The sequence below is a fragment of the Fonsecaea erecta genome, assembly GCF_001651985.1.
Source record: "Fonsecaea erecta strain CBS 125763 chromosome Unknown Scaff5, whole genome shotgun sequence".
In the NCBI taxonomy this organism is placed as follows: domain Eukaryota; kingdom Fungi; phylum Ascomycota; class Eurotiomycetes; order Chaetothyriales; family Herpotrichiellaceae; genus Fonsecaea; species Fonsecaea erecta.
Window position 1 is genome coordinate 2,303,644 of NW_017387248.1, and position 22,276 is coordinate 2,325,919.

Sequence of the window (22,276 nt, forward strand, 5' to 3'; positions counted from 1 at the left end):
AGGAGGAGGAGGAGGAGGAGAAGGAGAAGGAGACCAGTGACCTGATTCCTTACCGACCACCCTATTCTGTTCATCTTGCAGTTGGCGCTCTACCTATATTGCCTCCTTCTTCTCTCTTCTTGATTAGCTGCCTTTTGCTTGGCCAATGGATCGTGCCATGATCGCTTGTGGTACTAGCAACCCCTTATTCGTCTTTCATCAGAGTCTCGTGACGAAGAATGTGGCCAACTGCCAACATGAGGTATCCTGCCAGCAAGCGTCGGAGCCCCTATATGCCTCCTCCTTTTTTGTTCAGTCTTCGCTCCTTGGAGTGTTATACGGTCGTCCTTGACATTATAGACGCCGAATGACCCAGTGTCTTCTCGCAGCTTCATCGCATTGGGGATCTTCGGAGTCAACCGCCACTCAATACTGTCGACAACCACGCACATGACCATCACGTTTCCTGTTCTTCGAATTGGATATCAGCCATCCTTACTCCGACGCTAAGGGCTGCTAGCCATCTCTCCTCTCGACCTTGTAGGAGCTTTTCCGCCTCATCCGTTCTACCCAGACTTGGTCGGGTGAGATGAAGACCACCTGCGCGTTCTTGTGTCACAGATCGACGATAACGAGGAATGTCTTGCTTTTGATCTCCCTCGTAAAGAGCTCAGTCCAGGTCCCAAAGAGGCTCCTGTATTGAGCAAACCCCCCACCTCAGCGACGTAGCTGGCGCGACCGGATATCAAGAGCATAGACACAAAACCTCCAGCATTCGGTCTACACGTTGTATGAAATGTCAGCCAGGTTATTGCTTGCTCTGTGCTTGGACCGAGCGGATCGGTCAACCGGCAATAGCTATTACTCCGGCACGACCGGGAATCCTTTTGTTGTCGATTCCGTGATTCCATTCCGACTTCCTTTTGGCACTCCACGTATCCTTGAGCCAGCCCATTGAGGGACTTACAACTTCCCCCAATGCAATACCGACGCAAATACTTAATGGCCGGGGCCAGCATCCTTGGAGATAGAGCAATGCAATTTGACGCTATCCATGCTGTCTGGAAACAAATTCTCTCTCACCAAATATTCACCGTTTTCAAGGCTGTGAATAATGGACGTGGACGATATCAACAGTTTACCTAGCAATCACAAGACCGCCTATGATATGCATCACGATGATTATGACCGGGAAAACGCACTTCGCAGACTTCGAACGGCCGGAAGCATATCCATTACCCCTGAGCTTTTCGAGAAGATTTACTTATCACCCGCAAACCGCGTATCAAACAACTTGAGGTCGACTTTGGGCAATCCGACACCCCTGTAAGTTATTCCTTCTGATATTGAGTCACGGGGGAAATAACGCCGGTATTCCAGAGCACTCTGCGGCTTCTTGTTATCTTTGAGTCCTCTTTCGAATATTCTGCTGGGCTGGAGGAAGTCCGGCGACTCGGGCGCTGCAGAAGTGTAGGTCTTCATCCCCAATTCCGGTCGTCTTCGGTCGCTCCTGAACTAGACACTGACACTTTTCTTCGTGACGAAGGGGTGTCTATTACTTCTTCGGCGGCCTGTTGATGATTATTGGATCCGTCTTGGAGTTCATCCTCGGCAACACGTTTCCCTTCGTCGTCTTTGGATCCTTCGGTGCCTTTTGGTTGAGTTGGGCGGCAACATTGACTCCCTTCTACAACGCCTCCATCGCATACGACCCCGGGGACCCCACTGCAAGCGCCACGAACGCCACCTTCGCAAGTACCTTTGCTTTTTTCCATTTATACATGGGCGTCCTATGCTTCATCTATCTCCTCTGTTCACTGCGGACGAATATTTGCTTTGTCCTGATTTTTGTCTCGCTCGTTCCTGCGTTCTCTCTTATGGCAGCTACCTATTGGCAACTGGCTGAGGGCCACGCAAGCACCGCTCTGACGTGCCAGCATGCGGCTGGTGGCTTGGTCTTCGCCGTGTGCTTACTGGGCTGGTATCTACTCGCTGCTCAGTTGTTGGCCAGCGTCGACTTCCCCCTGAATCTTCCGGTGGGAGATCTCAGCAACGTCGTCAAAGGTGCCACCGCCAGAGCTGCTGCTCGAGGAGAAAGAGCCGAGTCGAAGGATGACTAGAGTTGGGGACTGACTGAGGCAAAATGCTATTTACCAGTGTGTCGGTGTGTGATAGTGTCGATAAATGCAGTGTTCTAGTTTCAAACCTATGCTTTGTACTGCTCAGTCTCTTGTACGTGGACTTGATCACACCACTGTGTCACTCGGACTCGACTTTTTGTCTACATGCGCACGAACCGTTGCGACATGCTCACCGATCGACTTTGACGTATGTAGTTGCCGATCGAGCCTCGTGATTCCGACGTAGCCACACATTCCGATCTCCCGTGCCAGCCGGAAACTCCAACGTCACTCCTTGGAAAGCCGTAACTTGGCCTGTCGAGAATGATTCACCAAATCAATGATCCCGCTGGTGCCTGCAATGACAGAGAGAGAGGCAGAGACGAGAAGTCTCATGACCTCTGAGCCCCTGGACACACAAATGTACAGACAGAGACTGATACCGCGTCTCCGTGCCGCCACGACCCTTCGCATCCGCTTGGACGATGTCGGGCGCAATCAGTGAGAATGGCATGACACTGACATCGACATTGACATTGACACATGGCTCCTGTGGTGCCCCCACCCTACTCAAGGTTGTATATAGGTCATGGATATGTATCGAAATTGAATCGTACTTCATGTCAAGGTTTGTCTCATCCTTTATGACCTACGAAAGAACCGGGCAACAAAGAGATCGATACCCCCCAAGCAATCCTCTAGAGCAAAACATGAAGTTTCGACACAGCCTCAGGTTCTCCAGCGCCAGGCCAGACACCTCATTCACCTGGCTCCGCATCCTCTTGTGCGGCGTCAACTTCGTCAAATGGTCCAGCGCCTGCATCGTCATGGCCATCGTCTCGTACTTCATCCACGACTACTCGCGCAACGAGCACACAACGTACCAAGAAGTCATTGCCTGCACCAGCATTGCCTTCTTCCTGCCCACCATGCCCCTGGCTTTCCACCGCCGCCTCACCATGCACCTGATCCCGCTGGACTACATCTACTCGCACCTCTGGGTGACGGCCTTCATCTTCGCGGCCCAGGACTACAACTGGAAGGACTGCGCGAGGAACTCGCCACCGGGCCTTCGCACATGTACTCTGAAGTACGCTCTGGAGTCGTGGTGCATCATCGCTGTGTACGTGTATCATACATAAATCCCGTTGGGACTTGATTTCCAAGAGTGTCAGAAAGTGCTGATACGTTACCACCTCCTCTAGCTCCTTTTGCGTGTTCGCGACCATTCTGCAAGTCCTGGTCCACAAGCGGGAACGTGGACTCTTCTACAATTTACCGCCGCCGCTCTTGGAGAAGGGTCATCAGTCTTCTCCCCAGGAGGACAGGATCACGAACGGCGCAGAGGAACAGAATGGTAACACCACAATGACAACAACGGCAGCTGACCAAGTGTGAGCTGAGAAGCACCAAGTAAGTTGAAAAAAGAAACAGGTGGTATGGTGGATGTTGATGTGTGCATGACGGATCGCTCGGCGAGGAATTGGAAGAACTGATGCTGCTACTCCTCAACGCTCTTTGAAGAATTATCGGCCAATCCCTGTCATTATGGATAATTGGTCGGGTCAGGTTGACTGATGTTTTGCGACTTTTCCCCGCCCCTAACACTTACCTTCTCGAATACCTCTGGATGGATGAACCAGTAATCTGCCCCGCAGAGGTCTGTCTGGTCGGGGCAGGCACATAGTAATATTAATGAAGAAAACGGCTTTCTATTCGCAGTCCCAAGCAGCAACAGAAACCGTAGGGCACGATCGGCACCAGGCTCACTCAGTCTTCCTCTCGTAGGATGGAGGAATGGATGATCTGGAATGGGGTTGTGTGGGTTGGGGGTTTCCATGTGACCACGCAGTCTGAGAAGGGGACCCATAACCTTGCCCCAGGGTTCCTGTTTCCGGTGTTTCACATGTTCGCAAGTACCCACTTCTGGACCTTAGTGTCGCCAAACTTTCCCGGTATGGAGAATACGGAAGATCTTATATCCGGAATATCCGCGTGACGCCAAGCCCATTCATGAGTTGTTCTCGCGTAGCCATTGAAAGCCCAAGGTTTCCCCAGCGACCTTCACAAGCAGAACCAGGACAAACATGCCTACAAACGCCTTCCACCGAAAGACAATTGATGAATTAAACGTACAGTCCGAAAGTCTTTCGCGCAGGGTTGTTCCACTGCTATTATCTGTTCCAATTTCGTTGTAATTTCTCTTTTCTTCACGTGTCGATACATAATAACAAGTGGTGTTATGCCCGCAAAACTTCAACTCTCCGACAAGCAAATCTCTTATTCGGATGTGAAGGACGACGAATCGAACGTATTGCATAAACTCGAGGTGTGGGATCGACGGTGCAAATTCTTTAATCACCTATATCGAAATCGAACCGTTATCCATGAAATTACTGCGCATCATCTTGGATTGAATGTCCAACTATGCAAGGTAGCAGAACCAGAAGAGTGGATTTACGGCAGCTTCAATCTGTGTATTCCAGTCTCCATCTCCAACTGGAAGGGACAACCAACGAAAAGGGTTATTATCCGATTTCCACTGCCGTATAAGGTGGGCGGCCCAGAAAATGCGGACGAAAAGCTTCGTTGCGAAGCCGGCACCTACATCTGGCTTCAGCAAAATTGTCCATCCGTCCCGATCCCTCGCCTGTATGGGTTCGGACTCTCGACAGGTCAGAGGGTAAGAAGAATACGATCACAATTCAGGTTTTATAAACTTGCTAACCTCAAGTCAGTTTACCGCCATCGAGCACCTACCTCTCCTTCTCCGGCTAGCACACCATTTCTATCGCCGACTGCTTAACTGGCTGAAATTCCCCGTCCCGTCCAGATACATTCGTCGTGGAGGGGCAAGCTTTGACTCCTTGGGCTCCGGCTATCTTCTGATCGATTACATAGAAAAAGCCGAGGGTCAAATGCTGTCATGCACATGGAACGAGAGGTATCACGAGAAAGGGCTGCGCAGGAACCTCTTTTCAAACCTGTCCCGGATCCTGTTGAACATCGCTCAAGTACCACTTCCGCGCATTGGTTCCTTCACCGTGGACAATAACGGATTCTTACATTTGGCTAACAGGCCACTGTCGCAGGTAATCCATCAGCTGGAGAATGAGCAGATCCCGGTGGATATTCCTCGTCATCTAACCTACACATCCGCGGACTCTTATGTGATAGACACGCTGAACTGTTTACACGATAGTCGGTTACGCCATCAACCAAACGGTGTTAGCGACATTGGAGACTGTATCTACCAGATGTCGGCTTTGGCCGCCATGAAAGCTACTTCATCACTCTTTCTACGACGCGACCTCCGCTATGGACCTTTTGTTTTCAGCCTGACCGACCTACATCAGAGTAACATTTTTGTTGATGAAAACTGGAACATTACATGCCTTATTGATCTTGAATGGGCATTCTCCTGTCCCGTTGAAATGATCCACCCTCCCCGCTGGCTAGCGAACCAGGCAATCGACCAGATGGACGAGAAGATATACGACCCCGTTCGTCGCGAGTTCCTAGATGTTATGGAGGAAACCGAGCAGGAGCTTTCCATTCAACCTCGAGACAGACTTTCCGTTGTCATGAAACAAGCATGGGAAATGGGGACTTTCTGGTACACTTTGGCTCTTCGAAGTCCAACGGGGCTTGTTCGAGTATTCTACGATCACATCCAGCCGATACTCGCCAACGGGCACGAAGAGAACGACGCGTTTTACACAATTATGATGGAATATTGGACCATTGGGACGAGTTCATTCATTAATAAGAAACTGAAAGATAAGGAGGAATATGATAGGCAGCTCCGCCAGGCGTTCGAGGACAAAGTGGAAAGTCCCCGTTGAAGTACTTTCATTTTCCTGTTTGCCCTTGCGAATGATCTTGGTCCTGAGTAGTTGCTTCTTTCTTTGCCGCTTCTCCAGCCTTTCGAGCCGCCTTGTCGAGTGACTCCAGCCCCTTCTGATTTCTCTTTGCTTTAGCGGCATTCGAAGACGAAGAAAGTTGATTCATGGCTTTTGGCGGGACTCTGACACCGATGTTTGCCTCTTCAGGAACGCCATCGTAGGAGTCTGAGCGTCGATCGGCCATTCCTCTTGATGGTAGTCTGAGGCTGCTTCTCGATTATCAAGCAGTCAAGCACTAATGAGAACTGTCGCTTACATTTTCGGGTATGATGCCATGTAAATAACAAGGCGGTCGTAGCACAAGGCGTTGACTCCTACCGTGGGAAGCTTTGTCAAAGAATGGGCTGCAAGGAATACGCCTATATAACCAAAAACGTATTGTACGATGATGGGCTTGGTCAGAAGCTGCAGGGAGCTCTCAATCCTCTTTGCTGCGTCGAAAAGAAAGCTCGCGTAGGACTGTCCGAAGTAATTGATTCTCTGTATCCTTGGTGTTATAAGAACTTTAGGTAGCAGCGCAGAAGCGGGGACTTACCAAGCACGTGCCAGTTTCGCTGTTTGATCTCTAAAGGGCCAGATTAGGCATAGTGCTAGCCCCCTTTTGCAGCTCCGGGACCTGCTTCCTCATGGGGCGCTTAGTGAGGCACCAGGCTCAGCTAAAGGCTCAGTTAAGGCTCAGGTAAAAGCAGACATCGCTCACTCTCCAGGATCAAACCGTAAGTGGTAATCAGTTTTTTCATTATCAAGTATTGGGGGTAGTATATCGACCCTCCTAGCTCGCCGCTTTGCTCACCCTCGCCTCACCAGATTGATCCCTGAGCGCTGCCCGCGGGCGATTTCATTCATCATACACTCTGGCTCACTAGGCTAACCTTGGACGATATCATCCGTCTGAGATATTGGGGAATTCCGACTCAGCCCCTTAAACATACCTGGAGTGTTCAATCGGACTATTGCTTGCCAGGACTCGGTATGTGATGAATCCTTTGCTACCAGTACGATAGAATAAGGTGCTAGGAGATTCCCACCCAGCCTCTGCTTTTGATGTACGCGAATTGTTGAATTAAGCGGCTCCTATTGTGCTCTTTGACGGACGTAGGAGGTAATGATTAAACTATCCACATCATGCCTTCGTCTGGGGCTACGACTTATTCAGAGATTTGTTTGTAGAATCGTGAGGTCCATCTTTCTCTTTTTCACCCTGTAGTAGACAACGGGGGGCCAAGGTAGGAAATAGAGCTCATAACTCTGTTACCCACCCGCCGGAGTTCCAGGTTCTAGTTCTTTGTCTTTTGATTTCTCCCTTTCCTGTTGATCGAGCAAGTGGGAAAACTCTCGCCTACCTTTACCTCCTTCCAGCTCAGTCCTTGTCATCCTGCAGGCCTCTCCCCATTTTATCCCTTGTTTTAGGAAATGCAAAAGAAGTTGGAGATTATTCCAGTAATCTACTGGATATACCTCAGAACTCTCGACCGCAGGTTCCTCTCCCAGCACTTCAAGTACCCAGTTCTGGGTATCAAATCGAAGCTTTCGCGTAACTGGCCGGTAAGGCAGTGGAAGATTCCAGAGGGGATCACGCGCCTCTGCCAGGCGTGTCAATGTCCGTGGAAACGGATGTCTGATTGTGTGGTTCATGTGATTGCTTTGCAATATGTCTTGCACAACTGTGGCAAGGGCTATGCCATTCGTAGCCTCTGGAAGGATGTCAAATGCGATAAGACAAAGGTCATGTTTCTAATGCGGGCGAGATGTCATGTCCAATGCCTCCACTAAGACCATGCCATATTCAGATATTGATGGCGGATCTGCTCGAGTGAAGGTAATGTCGTCCTCAAAGTTTTGACTTACACAGTGGCATTTTTTGCACAACTGATGATTGTGCGCATGCTGGTGTGAAGTGTGCTGCCTTATTCTCGAAGCCCTGATAAAAGTGAGTTCTTCTGGCTGAGGTATAACGTCTCGTTTGAAGGTTCGATTTGAGGCCCATTCGTATATATCCACCCCAAAACGTATCATGAGATTTTTGGGAGCAATTTTTTTGGAGCCGAGTTGGTTAAGTTTCTCAATAATTTCTCGTAATCTTGGCCTGGAGATATAACCAAAGCCCAGAGCTGCGGTTGAGGGGTAGTAGTCCGCACGCCTTCGCCTTGGGAGAGAATAGAGGGAGACAAGAGTACGAGAGACAGCACCCAAGAAATGTTGCCAAGGGGAGCCGAGACGAAGACATTCGATAGCAGCACGCCACACGGTGGTGCCGCATGCACGTGCTTTGCCCGGAATTGAATCCATCCCAGGAGGGGGCTTGCGGAAGCTCTCTTTCAGCAGCGTCCAGATAGGGAAAGCCATTTGAACGTGGATACCCACGAAGCCCTCTGATCTTTTCTCACGTTTGCCTTCAAGGATGAGGAATGGGAAGAGTTAAGGATCGTCACAATCCTTAAAAGGACTGCATCTGATGATGTCGGGGCTGGAAAAAGGGCCTGGCGTTGCTCGTGCAGGGGCTCCAAGTGCGTCCAAAATGGCATCGAAGGCCTTCCTCTTTCGCAGACCAAAAATTCGATCTGGCTCTTGATTCGGGAGCTCTGACCTGAAAAGACGTTCATGAATTACTATCTCTTGGACTCTGTCTTCGAAAAGAGGATTAATGCCGGGCTCGTAGCTGAATCACAATATCAGTCACCCAGCTGCGGTTCTTGGCAGCAATCTAGACTTACTGGGAGTCGATTCGACGATATTCTGGTGGACAGCTACAAGTTTTGCGATTTTCTCTTCGTTTTTGCAGACCGCTCCTGATGTCTTCAGATGGATCTATGTAGGCTTCGAACTCGGACCGCCAAAGTCGAGCCCTACATCCATAACTTAATAATTTTTAGAGTTTCAATGGTTGCAGGCGAACGGGAGCCCATACCACGCAACTTCCACGTGGAATCTGTGAAGCAAATCGTTTTCAAGAGCAAACCGCCAGCCTGCTTCGTCGCGGTCCTGGCCCAGAAGTCTCCCGGCACGTTGCGCGACCCGCTCGGCCTCGACTTTGATCTGTCCTCGCCATGGCCGTTCGTTAGAGATGACGGTGTCGGTGTCAAAACTGTCGAACTTTTGGTCGCCAATCTTCTGAATCGGTGTGAAGGTATGATAGTGCTCCGACGGCCATTGTCCTTGGTCCGGTAGTCGGAGGACTATTCCAAACTTTTCATCAACCGACTTTGCTCCCGCCCCGAGTCTTCTGCCATGTCTGTTTCCTTGAGAACTAATCTGAAGGAGAACTCAACAGGCAAAGTGATTGTATTCGCAACTCTTCATCTGATACTAAAGCCAAGCATCTAAATGCGCCATCTGGCGGCTACAATGACTCCGGTCGCACCACACAACTTCTGAAACAGCACAATCGTTAGGTTCGCGACGGAGGAATGTCTAGCTCTCGGCTCGTCGCCGAAGCTGTAGTAGGACCGCAAGCACAACGGTGAGAAGAGACACGCGACAGTCACAATGACTGTTGCACGAGTCGCAAGCGCCTCGGTATTGTTGTCTGCCCCTAGAGAAAAGAGAGAGAAGAAGAAGAGGAGAGAGAGGGAGAGAGAGAGTAACAAGAGACCTCCACAGGTTGCCTTTCGGGCGAGTTCTGGATAGGCCTACGAGGTCATGTAGCAGGAACAGCAGGTTGATTTCCCCTGCATCGTCTTGACAATGGAAATCAGAAAGGCACGGGGCAATGGCTCTGAGCTACCAGAAGAAACCACGCGTAGGCTTACTTCTGTCGATTATTAGAGGCCATCATCTCTGCCGAAACAGGCTCCCTGCTAGGAGGCTGGTTTAGCCCATGTCTTCGGAGCCTGTTTCGACCCTTCTTTTAGCTCAGTGTGCTGCTTCGGGAGTGCTCGGTGAGGCTCAGCTAACGGCTCAATGAAATATCAGGTGAATGCCGCCGTCGCTCACTCTCTAGGATCAAACCATAAATGGCAATTATATTTTTTCGTTCTAATATGCTCAATGAGATGATTGATTGATGATGTTGGCTAAGCTAAATGGGTGGCGAATGGCACGAACGAATCTAAGCTATTAGGTGCCAAGCCCTCGGCACTGCCATCCGTGACAGTAATCTAGGTACTTAGATTTTGGGCGTTGTGGTATTATATGGCGGTCCGGAGACAAGCCTGGCGGCCCGGAAAACTGCCCGCGCCTCACCCCGGATCGGGACGAGGCTGATGCCGCCCTGTGCTCAGAGTGTGCACAAGACTAGTGGGAACCCCTCACCCACCCCTCTCGGTGCCTTTCAAGCCGCACGAACAGGTAGCCACCCTGCCACGGCACACTTCAAACTGTACTTAGCCCTACTTCGTGGAATTAGGTCACAATCTGCCGGAGCATAAATTTCACCCAACTGGAAGAACAAGGATATGAAATGGGAGAAAGGTTCGGGTGAAGTGTAAATAAAAAGTGGAAACCGATCCATATCAGAGGGATCCCCATATCAGATTAAAAACGGGATCCGAAGTACTCCGGTCACTGAATAATCAGCTGGTGCTCGACGTCGACGCACTGATATTGCCAAACGACATGAGTTCTGAGGTACCAGAGTCATCCGAGGACGTTGGCGACGTCACCAACGGCCTGCACAGCATCACTATCAACGATAAAAGCGACAAGACATGGTATGAAAGATGGTATGAAGAAGAGAGTGATGAACCGCGGACGCCGCTTGCGTCAGCTGCCAAAGCTGGCAATGTTGATTTGGTCGCAAAGCTCTTGGCTGAGGCGGACGTCGATGTCGACGTTCGCGACTACATTGGCTGTACGCCGTTAGCGCTCGCCGCGATGAACGGCCACGCAGCTGTGGTAGCGCAGCTGCTCGCCGCCGGTGCCAACCCCAATCTGCGTGACTTGAATTACGTTGCGCCGTTATGGCACGCGGCCTTGTTCGGCCATGTCGCCGTTGTGCGGCAGCTGTTGACGTGCGGGCGCCTGTTGGACGTGAACCCGCGACCTCTTCTTTTCTTCGAGCACGATACCGAGACACCCCTCGCCGTCGCCCTGAAGAAGGGCCACCGGGACACAGCCGAGTTGCTGGCGAGCGCAAACGGCATTGATCCTTCCGCGAAAACGAAAAGTGGCTGCGACGGCGACGACGAAGTCAGGCTGGTCAGTATCCTGGAACTGGCCGTTCAAGCCGGGTACGAAGACATCGCCCTAGCTCTACTCAACAAATGCCATGCGATGAATATCTCTGCCGGCCTAGAGTCTGGTGAGGGCAACTTTGATGAGGAAGGCGCTAAGAATGCCACTAGAAACGCCGTCAAGCTGGCTTCGAAGCTGCTGGTCGCGGCCGCAGACGCTGGATGCTATAGGATTTCCCAAGAACTCCTGACCAAGCACGGCGCCGACGTCAACTTGATCTGTCGATATTGCAGCATGCAAGACAATACATATCACGAACAGAGCCCGCTCATGGCCGCGTCCAGCCGGGGGCACAAACGGATCGTCCGGTTATTACTGGATGCCGAAGGGATCCAACCTGACCTCTGCTCGGATTACGGCTCCACGGCACTCATCCAGGTTGCGAAGAAAGGGCTCCTTGATGTAATGAAGATGCTCCTAGCCGACGCTAGAGTAAATGCTGACCAACGAGATAAATATGGGCGCACTGCTCTCTCATACGCAGCTGAGCATGCTCGGGAAGCCCTTGTGGCCGAGCTATTAGCTAACGAAAACGTTGAACCAGACAGCACAGATTCCCAGGCACGAACGCCACTCATGTGGGCCTTATCCCCAGAGTCATCGACCCTACATGGTACAAGTTGGCGGCCGGATAAGGCACGCCAGGCCGTGGTTCGCAGACTGCTCGCTAGCAGACGGGTCAACCCTAATTCCAGGGACGATTCGGGATATACGCCTCTGATCTACGCAGTCAAGTGTGGAAGTGTAGACCTCGTTTCGGCCATCTTAGAACACCCTCAGACGGACAAGAAGGCTGGACGCATGAACACTGCACTGGCAATAGCAGCCGACAGGGGCCAAGCGGATATGGTACAGGTGCTGTTGGACAAGGGGCAGGTTGACGTCAATGCAACCCACGATAATTATCCCCAAGGAACGCCGCTGACGCTTGCGGCTGGATGGGGGTCCAGAAGTAATACGGTTCGCACACTACTCTCCGCTCCGGGAATCGATCCGAACGGCAAAAACCAATACGGAAACACTCCATTGCACGGAGCTGCCTCGGTCGGAAATGTGGAAATAGCCAAGCAACTTCTAGCGGCTGCAGGCATCGACCCAAATATCCAGAACCAGCAGGGCCGTACAGCACTACACAACGCGACTCTCTCGTGGTCCTCCGTCGCGGAATCAGCAGAAGTGATGAAGGCGTTGCTGAAGGCCCCGAACATCAATGCTGATCTTGCCGACAAGATGGGACGGACACCGCTCTCTATCGTGGCACAGGCTGGCAAAGTCGAGTTGCTAGACATTCTACTCACAGCAAACGGCGTCGATCCGGATTCACGGGATGAGGCTGGACGAAGCCCGCTGTCGTGGGTACTCGAGTTTGATAGGTATGACGAAAATTTCGAGATTGAACACCGCAAAGAAGCTGTGAGGCATTTACTTCGTATTGCGGCCGTCGACCCCAACGCGGAGGATGCCGAGGGCCTGACTCCGTTGCTTCGGGCGATCCAGTGTTATCGCGGTAGCGAATTTGTTAGACTGCTGACGAAACGGGCAGACCTAGACGTGAATAAACGAGGGCCAGACGGCCTCACGCCCCTGGCCCTCGCAAAAGAGAAAGGCGATACCGTCACTATAGCACTTTTACGTGCATGTGGGGCCATAGCGCCAGACGAGGACCCTTTGACGATCGGCATCATCTTGCCGGACGACCCTGCGCTATCCGAAAGCAGCGACTACACAGGAAGACATTCGATGGATGAATCAACTGCGGCAGAACACCGGCCCGGCGTTAGACTCTCAAATCGTCTACATGATAAGAAACGAAAAGAGCTCGCCAGAGAGTACCAACTATTTTTGGGAGAACAGCAGCAGTACATCGGTGAATTGGCAACAGAAAACACGGCAAGCTTATGTCCAGTATGCTCGACGATTGACCTAGACGCCGTCTTTCGGAGTCGTCACACAGAGTACAACGGACGCACTGTCGCCTACTTGGGTAGGATCGATGACACCTGGGAGGAGAGGGCATGTCCTCTGTGTCGTCTAATTGCTGCAGTGCGTCCGCGGTCTGGCACCGACCTAGACTGCGTATTGGTGAGCTTTTCAACCACACAGTCCTGGCTCTGCCATGACGAGCTGATGCTCTGGGATCTCTTTGAGTTTAATGATACTTGGGTCGATACCATGGCGCTCGGTGTTATTGACCTCTCAGATTGGGGAATTACGGCCTTGTCGGGAGGTGTTAACAACGTCTTTTCCGCGGGATTTATCAGCCGCCTTGGGTCTAACTGCCCGGACGGAGAAAAGGCCGTGTCCGTCCCGCGGTTGGCTGCTGATGGGAGCGACCTGAGAATGAGCACAGCTAGGGACTGGATTAAGTGCTGTCGCCTCCACCACGGGAAGGGGTGTAATCCGCCGAGACTAGCCTCAGTACCGCATTTTCGCCTCGTCGAGTGTACAACACGGCGCATTGTGGAACAGGACCCTGAGGTGGGTGCTCCGCCGCCGTATGTGGCTCTGAGCTACGTCTGGGGCCAGCCGCCACGATGGCAGCAGCAAAGCCTCGATGACACTGTGGAGCCCGTCATCGAAGACGCCATCCGTGTGACACTTGAGCTTGGCTATGAGTACCTATGGGTTGACCGATACTGCATTGTGCAGACAGGCAACGAGGCTATCAAGAACACACAGATGCGGAACATGCACAACGTATTTTCCAACGCAGATGTCACTCTAGTGGCGGCAGCCGGCAAGGACGCTTCGACAGGCCTACTTGGCGCACCCGGGCGTCCACGGCCTTTCCAGCAGCCTAGCGCGCTCGTCCAAGGTCATGCACTCGTGTGCGTACCCCCAGACCCCTCCCTCCATATCCGCTCGGCCTCAACCTGGAGCACGCGGGGGTGGACATACCAAGAAGGGCTCCTCGCACGCCGCCGCCTCTACTTCTCAGAGTTTGAGATGTCTTATGAGTGCCGGAATATGCTCGTCCGCGAAACAATTCGCTTGCCAGCTTCCAAAGAAAAATATATGACTAATTATGGGCATAAGCCGCGCCTCATGGAACCCTTTTGGCTGTACCAGCCCTTTAGACGAGTAGGGTTGAAGCCGGGCAGCGACACTAGTGACTTTTTTGATCTCTTACAGGAGTATTCAGGGCGACAGCTGTCCTTGCCGTCAGACACCCTTAATGCTATGCTTGGCATTCTCCAGCTGCTCGCGGAGCCCGATGAAGACGAACCCTTGTACCACGTGTGTGGCGTACCGATCCTGCATGTCACTATCCATAAAGTCGACCGTTCCATTTTGGGCATCAGCGTCGCGAACGCCGACGAAGTCGCCCTAGACGGCTTCATCAACGGGCTCTGCTGGACTCTTGAAAGACCCGCCCGCCGCCGGCCGGACTTCCCGAGCTGGTCGTGGACGGGATGGCAGGGTGTTGTCAGTCGTATGTCGTGGACTCCTGGCGTCCATAAAGCTTATGGGCTTGATCTGGACGTATCTATTGGCCCCCGTGACCAAGACGGGCCTCTCGTTCCATGGAACCGGTACTACGAGCAGCTGCGTACGGCCGACGAGAGCAGCAAAGACCTTTGGACCGGCCAGTCCCACATCCTCGAGATCACGGCCAGTGCAGTAACAGTTCGGTTCCGGAGGCAGGGAAGTTCAGGTGCCATCCTGAAAGGCACAGTATGCGTTGGCGATTACGTGTGGCAGGGCGATTTTTCGCCGAATCGGAAGGAAGACGACAACAGCCCCGGCGATAACGGCTATGACTCCAATGACAACGACACTTTCTCTCCACATGCGGCGCTGCTGCAAAAGCCGTGGACAGGAATCGTTCTAGGAAGGTCGTACCCGATAAGTCACATGGGGAGAATGTACGTCATGGTCGTAGAGGAGCAGCACCAGCAGCATTCGTCGGGAGGTGAAGTACGTAAGTACTGGGAACGTATCGGTCTGCTAGAACTCAAAGACTGTACACTAAAGAAGGATACGCTAGAGCGACGGACTTGGTGCCTTATGTAGCGAAGCTAGAATTGATACCTGTGTCACGATGAGAGGCATAGCCACAGGGCACGGGGCGGTGTGGTAGGCGCAGAGGTATTTCGCTTCTGTTTGAGGTCACTTGGGGCAGGTATATGAACGATGGGTTTGAAGGCTTGTAACACTTAGAGTGTGACACTCAAGGTTATCGACTACGAAGGACCCCGGACAGTGCTTGGGTAACAAGTGTGTCTATACACGCTACTGACTTACGGAAGTGTTGTGTTCTGAGGCACAGATATATGAGCGTTCTCTGACTGACTGTCTGTCTTTCTCCGCCAGGACGAGAATCTCTGATCCTCTGTATATATATCCTGCAACCGACGCAAGCGGCGCAGTCTCGCCGTCCTCGGAACCCTTGCGAATCACGCGAATGAGGCTGAGCAAAGCTGATTTCTTGGATAGATTTCGCGCAAGGCTAATTCCTTGGTAGTCAGACGCAGCCGGAGGTGTTCTGGCTCAACAGGAAGAGTCGCCCAAAAGATTCGAGACAAGTGCGGGCAAGAAAGAAGCGTAATGACGAAACCGGCGAACGCGGTGACGCTCAGCAGGACCGCGAGGAGCTCCCAACTCTGCCCTGTGTCTAGCGACAATGACGACCAGCACGCACCAAGCCGTAGCCCCATGCGACAATGGCTTCTCGTCTGGGGTGCTGGGGAGTGGCATCATTGAACTCGGATGGTGATCGGCGGATACTTTACAGACATCTCCGGTGAATGGGATGGTTCGCTCATCGCAGATTATCGAAAGGCATTGAGAAGTACTTGTTAATAAAAAGACAACGGCACCGAGAAGAGAGGGAGGAAGTCTATGACTTAGGCGCCTGAGAACCCCTCCAGGATCCGACTACCCCAAGAGCCAGCCAAATACTCAGCCGTGCTGATTGCTGATGCACCGATGTATTCAAGATGCTGGGTATATATACGTGTCGACCTCTACGAGCTGGTGAGTAGTTGCGCCAGCCAATCACAGCACAGAGATTGTGGTGAATTGCGGTGTGCGGGGCAAGGCTGTGCCACGAGGCTGTCGCAGTTGGAACCGTGACAAAGGGTTCCACCATCAACCTGACTTGGAAACCCCCTTCGTTGTTCCAGACGCCCGATACACGCCGACACGCTTTTTCGCTGATTTTTCTCAAGAAGATCCAAGAGATGTATACTAACTCGGGCAAGCCTGTCGATTTGATGCTGATCCACTAGGGCGACACGAGGATCTCGGATTTCCAGAAGATGATGGACAATGCTTGGGTAGTGCGACAAGGCGGTTTACCTTAATCGAGGCAAAGAGTTCCAGTTCGAAGTTACAAAGACGCGCGGCACCAGCGAGCATTAGGAGTAGTTGTACTTAATTTGTCGCGCTCGGTCGGAAAATTAGGTGAAGCAAAGTCTCCTACAATTCCAATTCGATAGGTCCCAGGTGTTGTTGCATTGGGCATTGGCCAAGCTTGACACTTCACAAACAAAGAACAACCGTATCTATCTGTCAGTCAGGAGAGCTGTGATGATGTCGGTCCAACTTCGTCGTCTGCTCATCCATAACCTGCTGCGCGGTCTGCATGGCGCTAGTATACTGCAGGCTTGGTGGCCGATTCAAGTCATCAGTCTTTTGTTCTTCCGCTTCATTCTGCTGCTGCTCCTCGGGGTGTTTGTCGTCGAACAAGTCCTCGATGGAGCCTTTGCCTGTCGCTCTCTGGTAGATGGCGAAGGTGCTCGCAAACTGGCGATGTGCACCAATCTGAATGACATTGAGCAGCTCCAGCGCGAAATTCTGGCAATTGTTGCTTATGAGATTGTAGGCTGGTCGCTTCGTACGCATCCGGTGTATCGTCATCTCACCTAGATGAGGGTATGGTTAGTATAAGGGCTGGTTGTGACCAAGTGAAATCGCCGGAACGGGAATGCCTACTTGCTTGTCTTAGCGCTTCGTCATTGAACCTTGTCTTGCCGACAACGAAGGTGTGCCACTCCGCTGGTTTCAGCCTTTCATTTGTGTAAATGATATCCAAATGTTCGTCCTGCAGTACGGATGAGAAAGTCCTCCTCGCCTTGGGGCGGCAGGTTTCTGACGGGACTTACCATCCATAACTGGTGGACGTAGTCTTCTACCAGAACTGCCCAGTGTTGAGTGGGGTCCGGGTAGTGATTAATCTTCTTGGTGATCATCTTGCCTAGTCCCGTCTGCTCGGCGAACCATTTGCCGCCCAACCCTGCAACAGGATGCCATCCTATTTGAACCACGCGCAGATCTCCGCTCACAGAGGCTTCACCTGGAGGAATGACATTTGGTCGAGCGCCCAGCCCGAGGGATTGCTGAATTAGAAGTTTGCCCTTCAATGCTTGACCCTTGCTGTAGCGTGTCAATGGTAGAAATACGGCCACCCGAGACCTGATGCTTACAAAAAAGAGCCTACAAGTTCTCGTTTCGATTGGCGTCCTTGTTCTGGCTCTGGCTCGTTCTCTGTCATGGTGGGGAACGAGACAGTTAGCTACAGGATGGTTGTGCGGTGAGGTCTGGATAGGGTTGACCGACGGATGAATGGGGGTCGATGCCTTCCTTAAAAGACACTGCTGGGCCGACGTGGTACTAGCGTTGAGCACCCTAAACCACAATGCTCCAGACTTGGAACGGTATGTAGCCACTGTCTTATAAGATAGATGGACTTTGCAATCGAAGGGAGTAGTAGTTGAGCCACGGCAGGAAGATCCTGCCCCACCAAAAGAAGTCCGCCCCGTCTTGGCATCATTGATATCAGCGCCTACCAAGCCCGCTTCTGACGTCCCATTTAAGTTAGGGAAAGACTCGCCTGGCCAAAGTCTCGCCCGTCGGTATTTCATTGCCTGCAGTGTCACATGAGGTGGTTACGTGCGCCAATAGTTTCTAGGAAAGGACTATGACGAGAACCAGTCCCAAACATCTTGAAACCCAAGGTCAGTGGTCGACGGATTAACCGTTCGCGATATTGAAGTTTAGGCCTTGCACATACGTTTTGGAGTTTTACTCGGCTCTAGCAGTACGTCGCATGGTTAGAGCTAGTTCATCTCAAGTGGCTGCGGAAAGGGTTGCTTCTGTTGCCGAAAGAATTTTCTCCAACTATCCTGTTTACTTCAGGGCCCAAGTTGGAGCGGCCATGCTTTCGATGGACACCAGTAACTTTTCGTGCGATGGAGCGACACAACTCGATCTCTTTGGCGAGCCAAAACAAAATACCAAAACAGAGGTGCAAATCTCAGAACTCTGAGGTATTTCATGGTGGTTCGATTGGAATACATGCAAATTGCATCGATCCAGACAATACAGTCTCTTTTTTTGTGGCGTAACTGTTCCAAGGCGGAGTAGAGGTTTGCGGTAATTGCCAGCATTCCCCCATTGACCACAATTCCGCACGCTGTTTTCTTGCTGCCCCTGTGTGCGACAAAGCGGTAAAGTCTATAACAGAATCTGGTTGGTCAAGCCATGAACCAAAGAGCGCACACTTGATAGGGTAAGTGTCTCCTTGGACAAGGCGTACGAGGCGGGAAGAACGGCCTTCGAGGTCGATTGGGTCGTATCCGAAGCCATTCATCGTTGGTCGCGACATAACTCATGCCTGGATGACAGCGTCAGCTACTGTGGAGGCTCTCGAGTCTCGATATGTATTGAGCAGGCATGGGCAGTGCCATGGCGGGATCTAGGCAGAGGAAAATGGACCAAGAACCAGCGCGAGAGACCAGACGCCCTGAGGAACTTACAGTGAGAACTTAAGCATTGGATGCTGAATTGCATGTAGTTGGCTGTACGATGCGCGGAAACAGCGAAGCAAACTTCCCCGTCATCATTTTGAAGGTCACTTTACAAATGAGCAGCGGTGGCTTCGTCATTGTTTATTGGAGTGCCAAAAACTGCTTGTTCGAGAAAGGAGGAATTCCGGTTCGACGTGGCTGTTGAGGAGCGGGGGAAAGGGGATGTTGGAAATAAGCAGTACTCTTTGTATTGTGTATATTCCTTATCTGTTTTTGAGTGACTGTAAGCAGGATACAATGCTTCTTCTGTTCACAACCCTTCTACTTTGGCCACTTCCTCTGTTGATCCACTGGCAATAAAAGAAAAGGGAGTCCAATGGTCACCTTTACTTTCAAGGCTGTTATCGAACCATGGTGTTCAAGTGCTAGGCTTGCTCGATAGTTGTGTGTGTGTACTCCGGTGGACTGGGTGTTGGTCCGAGAAGAAGGGTGGAGGAAAATTACAGCATGGGCTTTCCTGCCAGCACCTGGGTGGCTTTGTCTCTCAGGGATAGGAATCGTAATATCATTGCTGTGGGCTGGGAGTATCCCCAGAGGAGGAGATAGTGGCTAGATAGAATACATCAACGATACGACGGGGCGCTGGTAACGCCATCACCCCCCACATCCCAGACCTTTCAGACATGCAAACCTCGCTGAAGGGACGTCGAGGGTAGCCAAATTGTAGGTTAGAACGCAGTATAACATCACAGAAACAGTCGCAACTGTGTCCAGCTCCATGTCCCGGGTCCTTCCATCGCTGAAAGATGCGAAACCCAAAGCATCCTGCCACTGACTTCATCACACCGGATACCTCACAAAGAAATCTCGTTCAGTAGACGTTTGCATACACACGGGTCAACATGTTTTTGTCAACTAACTTTTTTCCACACCCCAACCTTCCCCCTCGTTGCCTAGGTGGGTGGAGAATTCATCATGCCTTTGTGGTCGAGGGTTTGGATCGCGTCTCTAACTTGGGAGGCTTTCTTCGAGGGCCGGACTGAGTCGACGGTGCCGTAGTTCCTGTCGACCTGGTCTCCAGCTTCTTAGGCGCCCTCCGCGGGGCAGTTTCTTCCGTCTTCGGCTGGGATGTTGTCTGGCGCGTCTGCTTAGAAGCTTTTGGAGGGCCAGGAGGGGCTGGCTGAGGCTTAGAGGCCGCCTGAGGCTTTGCTAAGGGTGCTTTTGGTTTCTGGGTCTGATCTGATGCCGTAGTAGCCTGTGGCTTATTTCCGGACGGCGGAGCAGGGTTGGTCCCCTTGGATGATCCCCCTAGGCCTGGAATCGACGGCATGGAAGGCATGGAAGGCATTGAGGGCATTTTCGGCATCGATGGCATACTCGGGATGTAGCTTGTCAAGTCCTTGACCCATTGCTGGTAATCCTCCTGACCGCGACCTCCGTCATCGCGCCGCATCTCCTCCAATTCGTCCTGGTTCGGAGCCTGGGTCTGCTGCGCCTGCAACACCATCTTCTCCAGCGCCTTCTTTTGGCCCGACGTGGCCTCCCAGTTTGGAAAATCTCCGACGATGCTCCTGACGCCGTGGCTGGCCATCTGCCCCAAATCCCAGAACGGACCACTGATGGCGCCGTAAACAGAGCCGACACCACCGCCCAGCAAAGCGCCGGCCGATGACACCACCCCGCCAACCAGCGCCCCGGTCAACTTCCCTAGAGTCACGCCGGGTTGGACACCGAGACCCGCCCCGGCAGCGAGGCCCTGGAACGCGCCCGACCGAGTGTACTTGGCGGCCTTGCCGAAGGACTCGGCCTCGATCTCCTTGTTGACGGCCTTGGCCAGGATTTCTTCCCGGGCGTTAGGGTCGGCGGCGCCATACGCTGCTTGACGGAGTTCGTAAGCCTTCTTTGCTGCTTCGAGGGCCAGCTGGGCGCTGACGGACGAGCTTTGTTTCACGTCACGCTCGGGGATGGCTGATGTGCTGGAGGGAGTGGGATTGGGAGATGCATTGTTTGCTCGACGTTTTGGGGCAGTCTGTGGCGGTCTCTGTCGCTGTTGCTGTTGCTGTTGTTGTTGCTGTTGTTGTTGTTGTTGTTGTTGCTGTTGCTGTTGCTGTTGCTGTGGCTGTTGCTGTTGCTGTGGCTGTTGCTGTTGCTGTGGCGTCCGTCTTTGTGGCTTCTGCTGGGACGTCTTTGGTGGCAGCTTCTTCGGCGGCATCTCGACTGACGGATGAGTATCTGCTCACTCTATCGTCCGTGCAGCCGAATGTAGACCTTGTGAGGAAGTTATACTGGGCAACGGTTGAGGCAAATCAGCACCCGTACGTCACTGTTACCCAGAGTTGCTGGGCAGTGCCACACCGTCTTGCTGGCGTGCGACGCAGGGCCATTAATTGAGTTTTGCCAGAGTCTTTGACGTCAAGGTTGGGATCTTCGTGATCTTCGTGTGTGGATTGTCACCTTAGCTCAAGGGTCAAACCCTCAATCGACGTCGTATGCCAGTCCTGCGAGTTGCACAGCCACAGTGGCGTTTCCCGCATCATTTTATTTCCCGGAAGGTTTCATTAACAGTAGGTTATGTCGTTTGGCTTAAGAAGAGCGATGCTGTGTCTTTTCACTTATATACGTTCTGGTAGAGCGGCCACCCAGTTAGTATCGAGCAGTCTCCGACCATCATTAACGTGGCATATATAACAAATATCACCAGCATGGGTAGATATTCCTCTCAAACAACGACGTGTGCACAGTTTGGCACGTTGCAGCCCGCTTCCATTCCTCTCCTTTCATTCCACCACAGGCCGGCCAGGAGAGCATTGAACTCATTCGCTAGCCACAGGAATAAACCAATTCCTTTTTCTCCGTGCAATCATGGCCGACGCATACACATAGTGCCACCGCACGACCTAGATACTCGCTCTCCGCCAACAGAGTAAGCAGATATTTTCCGTGGTGCCATCCCACCACGAATTTGCCGTACGGGAGGATTGCCGTGACTTTCAATGCAATGCTTGCTAGAGATGTCGAGGCATCACGCATGGGAGCAAGCAACAATCTCAAGAGGATTATTGCATTGCCTGGGTCGAGGATCACTCTGATCAAAGATGTGTGATCGCAGCGAGAGGTCGGCGATCTCGACTGGCTTACGGCTAGCCATGGTATGTGCTGGGAAACACTCGCTGAGAGGCTGGAAACCAGCAAGATGGGTGGGCTTCGGTCGCGAAGGATTCAACGTCAGGTCCCACTGCGTGGCTGGATAAGGACCGAACCCTGATTTGATTCTTCAAGTTTTAAATCCGTTCAAGGCACCGGCGGCCGCTCAAGATTCAGAGCGATCGGAATCGATGACCTCGGAGGT

General features: G+C 52.2%; 7 protein-coding genes across 7 annotated transcripts; 4 read left to right on the forward strand and 3 right to left on the reverse strand.

Moving 5' to 3' along the window:
* Nucleotides 1–1,093: 1,093 nt before the first annotated feature.
* Nucleotides 1,094–2,099, forward strand: AYL99_06894 (hypothetical protein; the record flags this gene model as incomplete). The annotated part of the gene is made up of 3 exons (XM_018838403.1): nt 1,094–1,305; nt 1,360–1,449; nt 1,526–2,099. 3 exons carry the CDS (start codon nt 1,094–1,096, stop codon nt 2,097–2,099), a joined length of 876 nt encoding a protein of 291 aa, XP_018692963.1.
* A 710-nt stretch (nt 2,100–2,809) lies between these two features.
* AYL99_06895 (hypothetical protein) lies at nt 2,810–3,497 on the forward strand (the record flags this gene model as incomplete). The annotated part of the gene is made up of 2 exons (XM_018838404.1): nt 2,810–3,222; nt 3,305–3,497. The coding sequence occupies 2 exons, from the start codon at nt 2,810–2,812 to the stop codon at nt 3,495–3,497; spliced, it is 606 nt and encodes a 201-aa protein (XP_018692964.1).
* An 844-nt stretch (nt 3,498–4,341) lies between these two features.
* Nucleotides 4,342–5,944, forward strand: AYL99_06896 (hypothetical protein; the record flags this gene model as incomplete). Its single annotated transcript, XM_018838405.1, has 2 exons — nt 4,342–4,782; nt 4,838–5,944. The coding sequence occupies 2 exons, from the start codon at nt 4,342–4,344 to the stop codon at nt 5,942–5,944; spliced, it is 1,548 nt and encodes a 515-aa protein (XP_018692965.1).
* A 2,937-nt stretch (nt 5,945–8,881) lies between these two features.
* AYL99_06897 (hypothetical protein) lies at nt 8,882–9,234 on the reverse strand (the record flags this gene model as incomplete). The annotated part of the gene is made up of 2 exons (XM_018838406.1): nt 8,882–9,159; nt 9,207–9,234. The coding sequence occupies 2 exons, from the start codon at nt 9,232–9,234 to the stop codon at nt 8,882–8,884; spliced, it is 306 nt and encodes a 101-aa protein (XP_018692966.1).
* A 1,324-nt stretch (nt 9,235–10,558) lies between these two features.
* AYL99_06898 (hypothetical protein) lies at nt 10,559–15,795 on the forward strand (the record flags this gene model as incomplete). The annotated part of the gene is made up of 2 exons (XM_018838407.1): nt 10,559–15,042; nt 15,642–15,795. 2 exons carry the CDS (start codon nt 10,559–10,561, stop codon nt 15,793–15,795), a joined length of 4,638 nt encoding a protein of 1,545 aa, XP_018692967.1.
* An 895-nt stretch (nt 15,796–16,690) lies between these two features.
* Nucleotides 16,691–17,672, reverse strand: AYL99_06899 (hypothetical protein; the record flags this gene model as incomplete). Its single annotated transcript, XM_018838408.1, has 4 exons — nt 16,691–17,043; nt 17,114–17,222; nt 17,284–17,554; nt 17,605–17,672. 4 exons carry the CDS (start codon nt 17,670–17,672, stop codon nt 16,691–16,693), a joined length of 801 nt encoding a protein of 266 aa, XP_018692968.1.
* A 2,228-nt stretch (nt 17,673–19,900) lies between these two features.
* AYL99_06900 (hypothetical protein) lies at nt 19,901–21,139 on the reverse strand (the record flags this gene model as incomplete). The annotated part of the gene is made up of 1 exon (XM_018838409.1): nt 19,901–21,139. One exon carries the CDS (start codon nt 21,137–21,139, stop codon nt 19,901–19,903), a length of 1,239 nt encoding a protein of 412 aa, XP_018692969.1.
* Nucleotides 21,140–22,276: the final 1,137 nt, after the last annotated feature.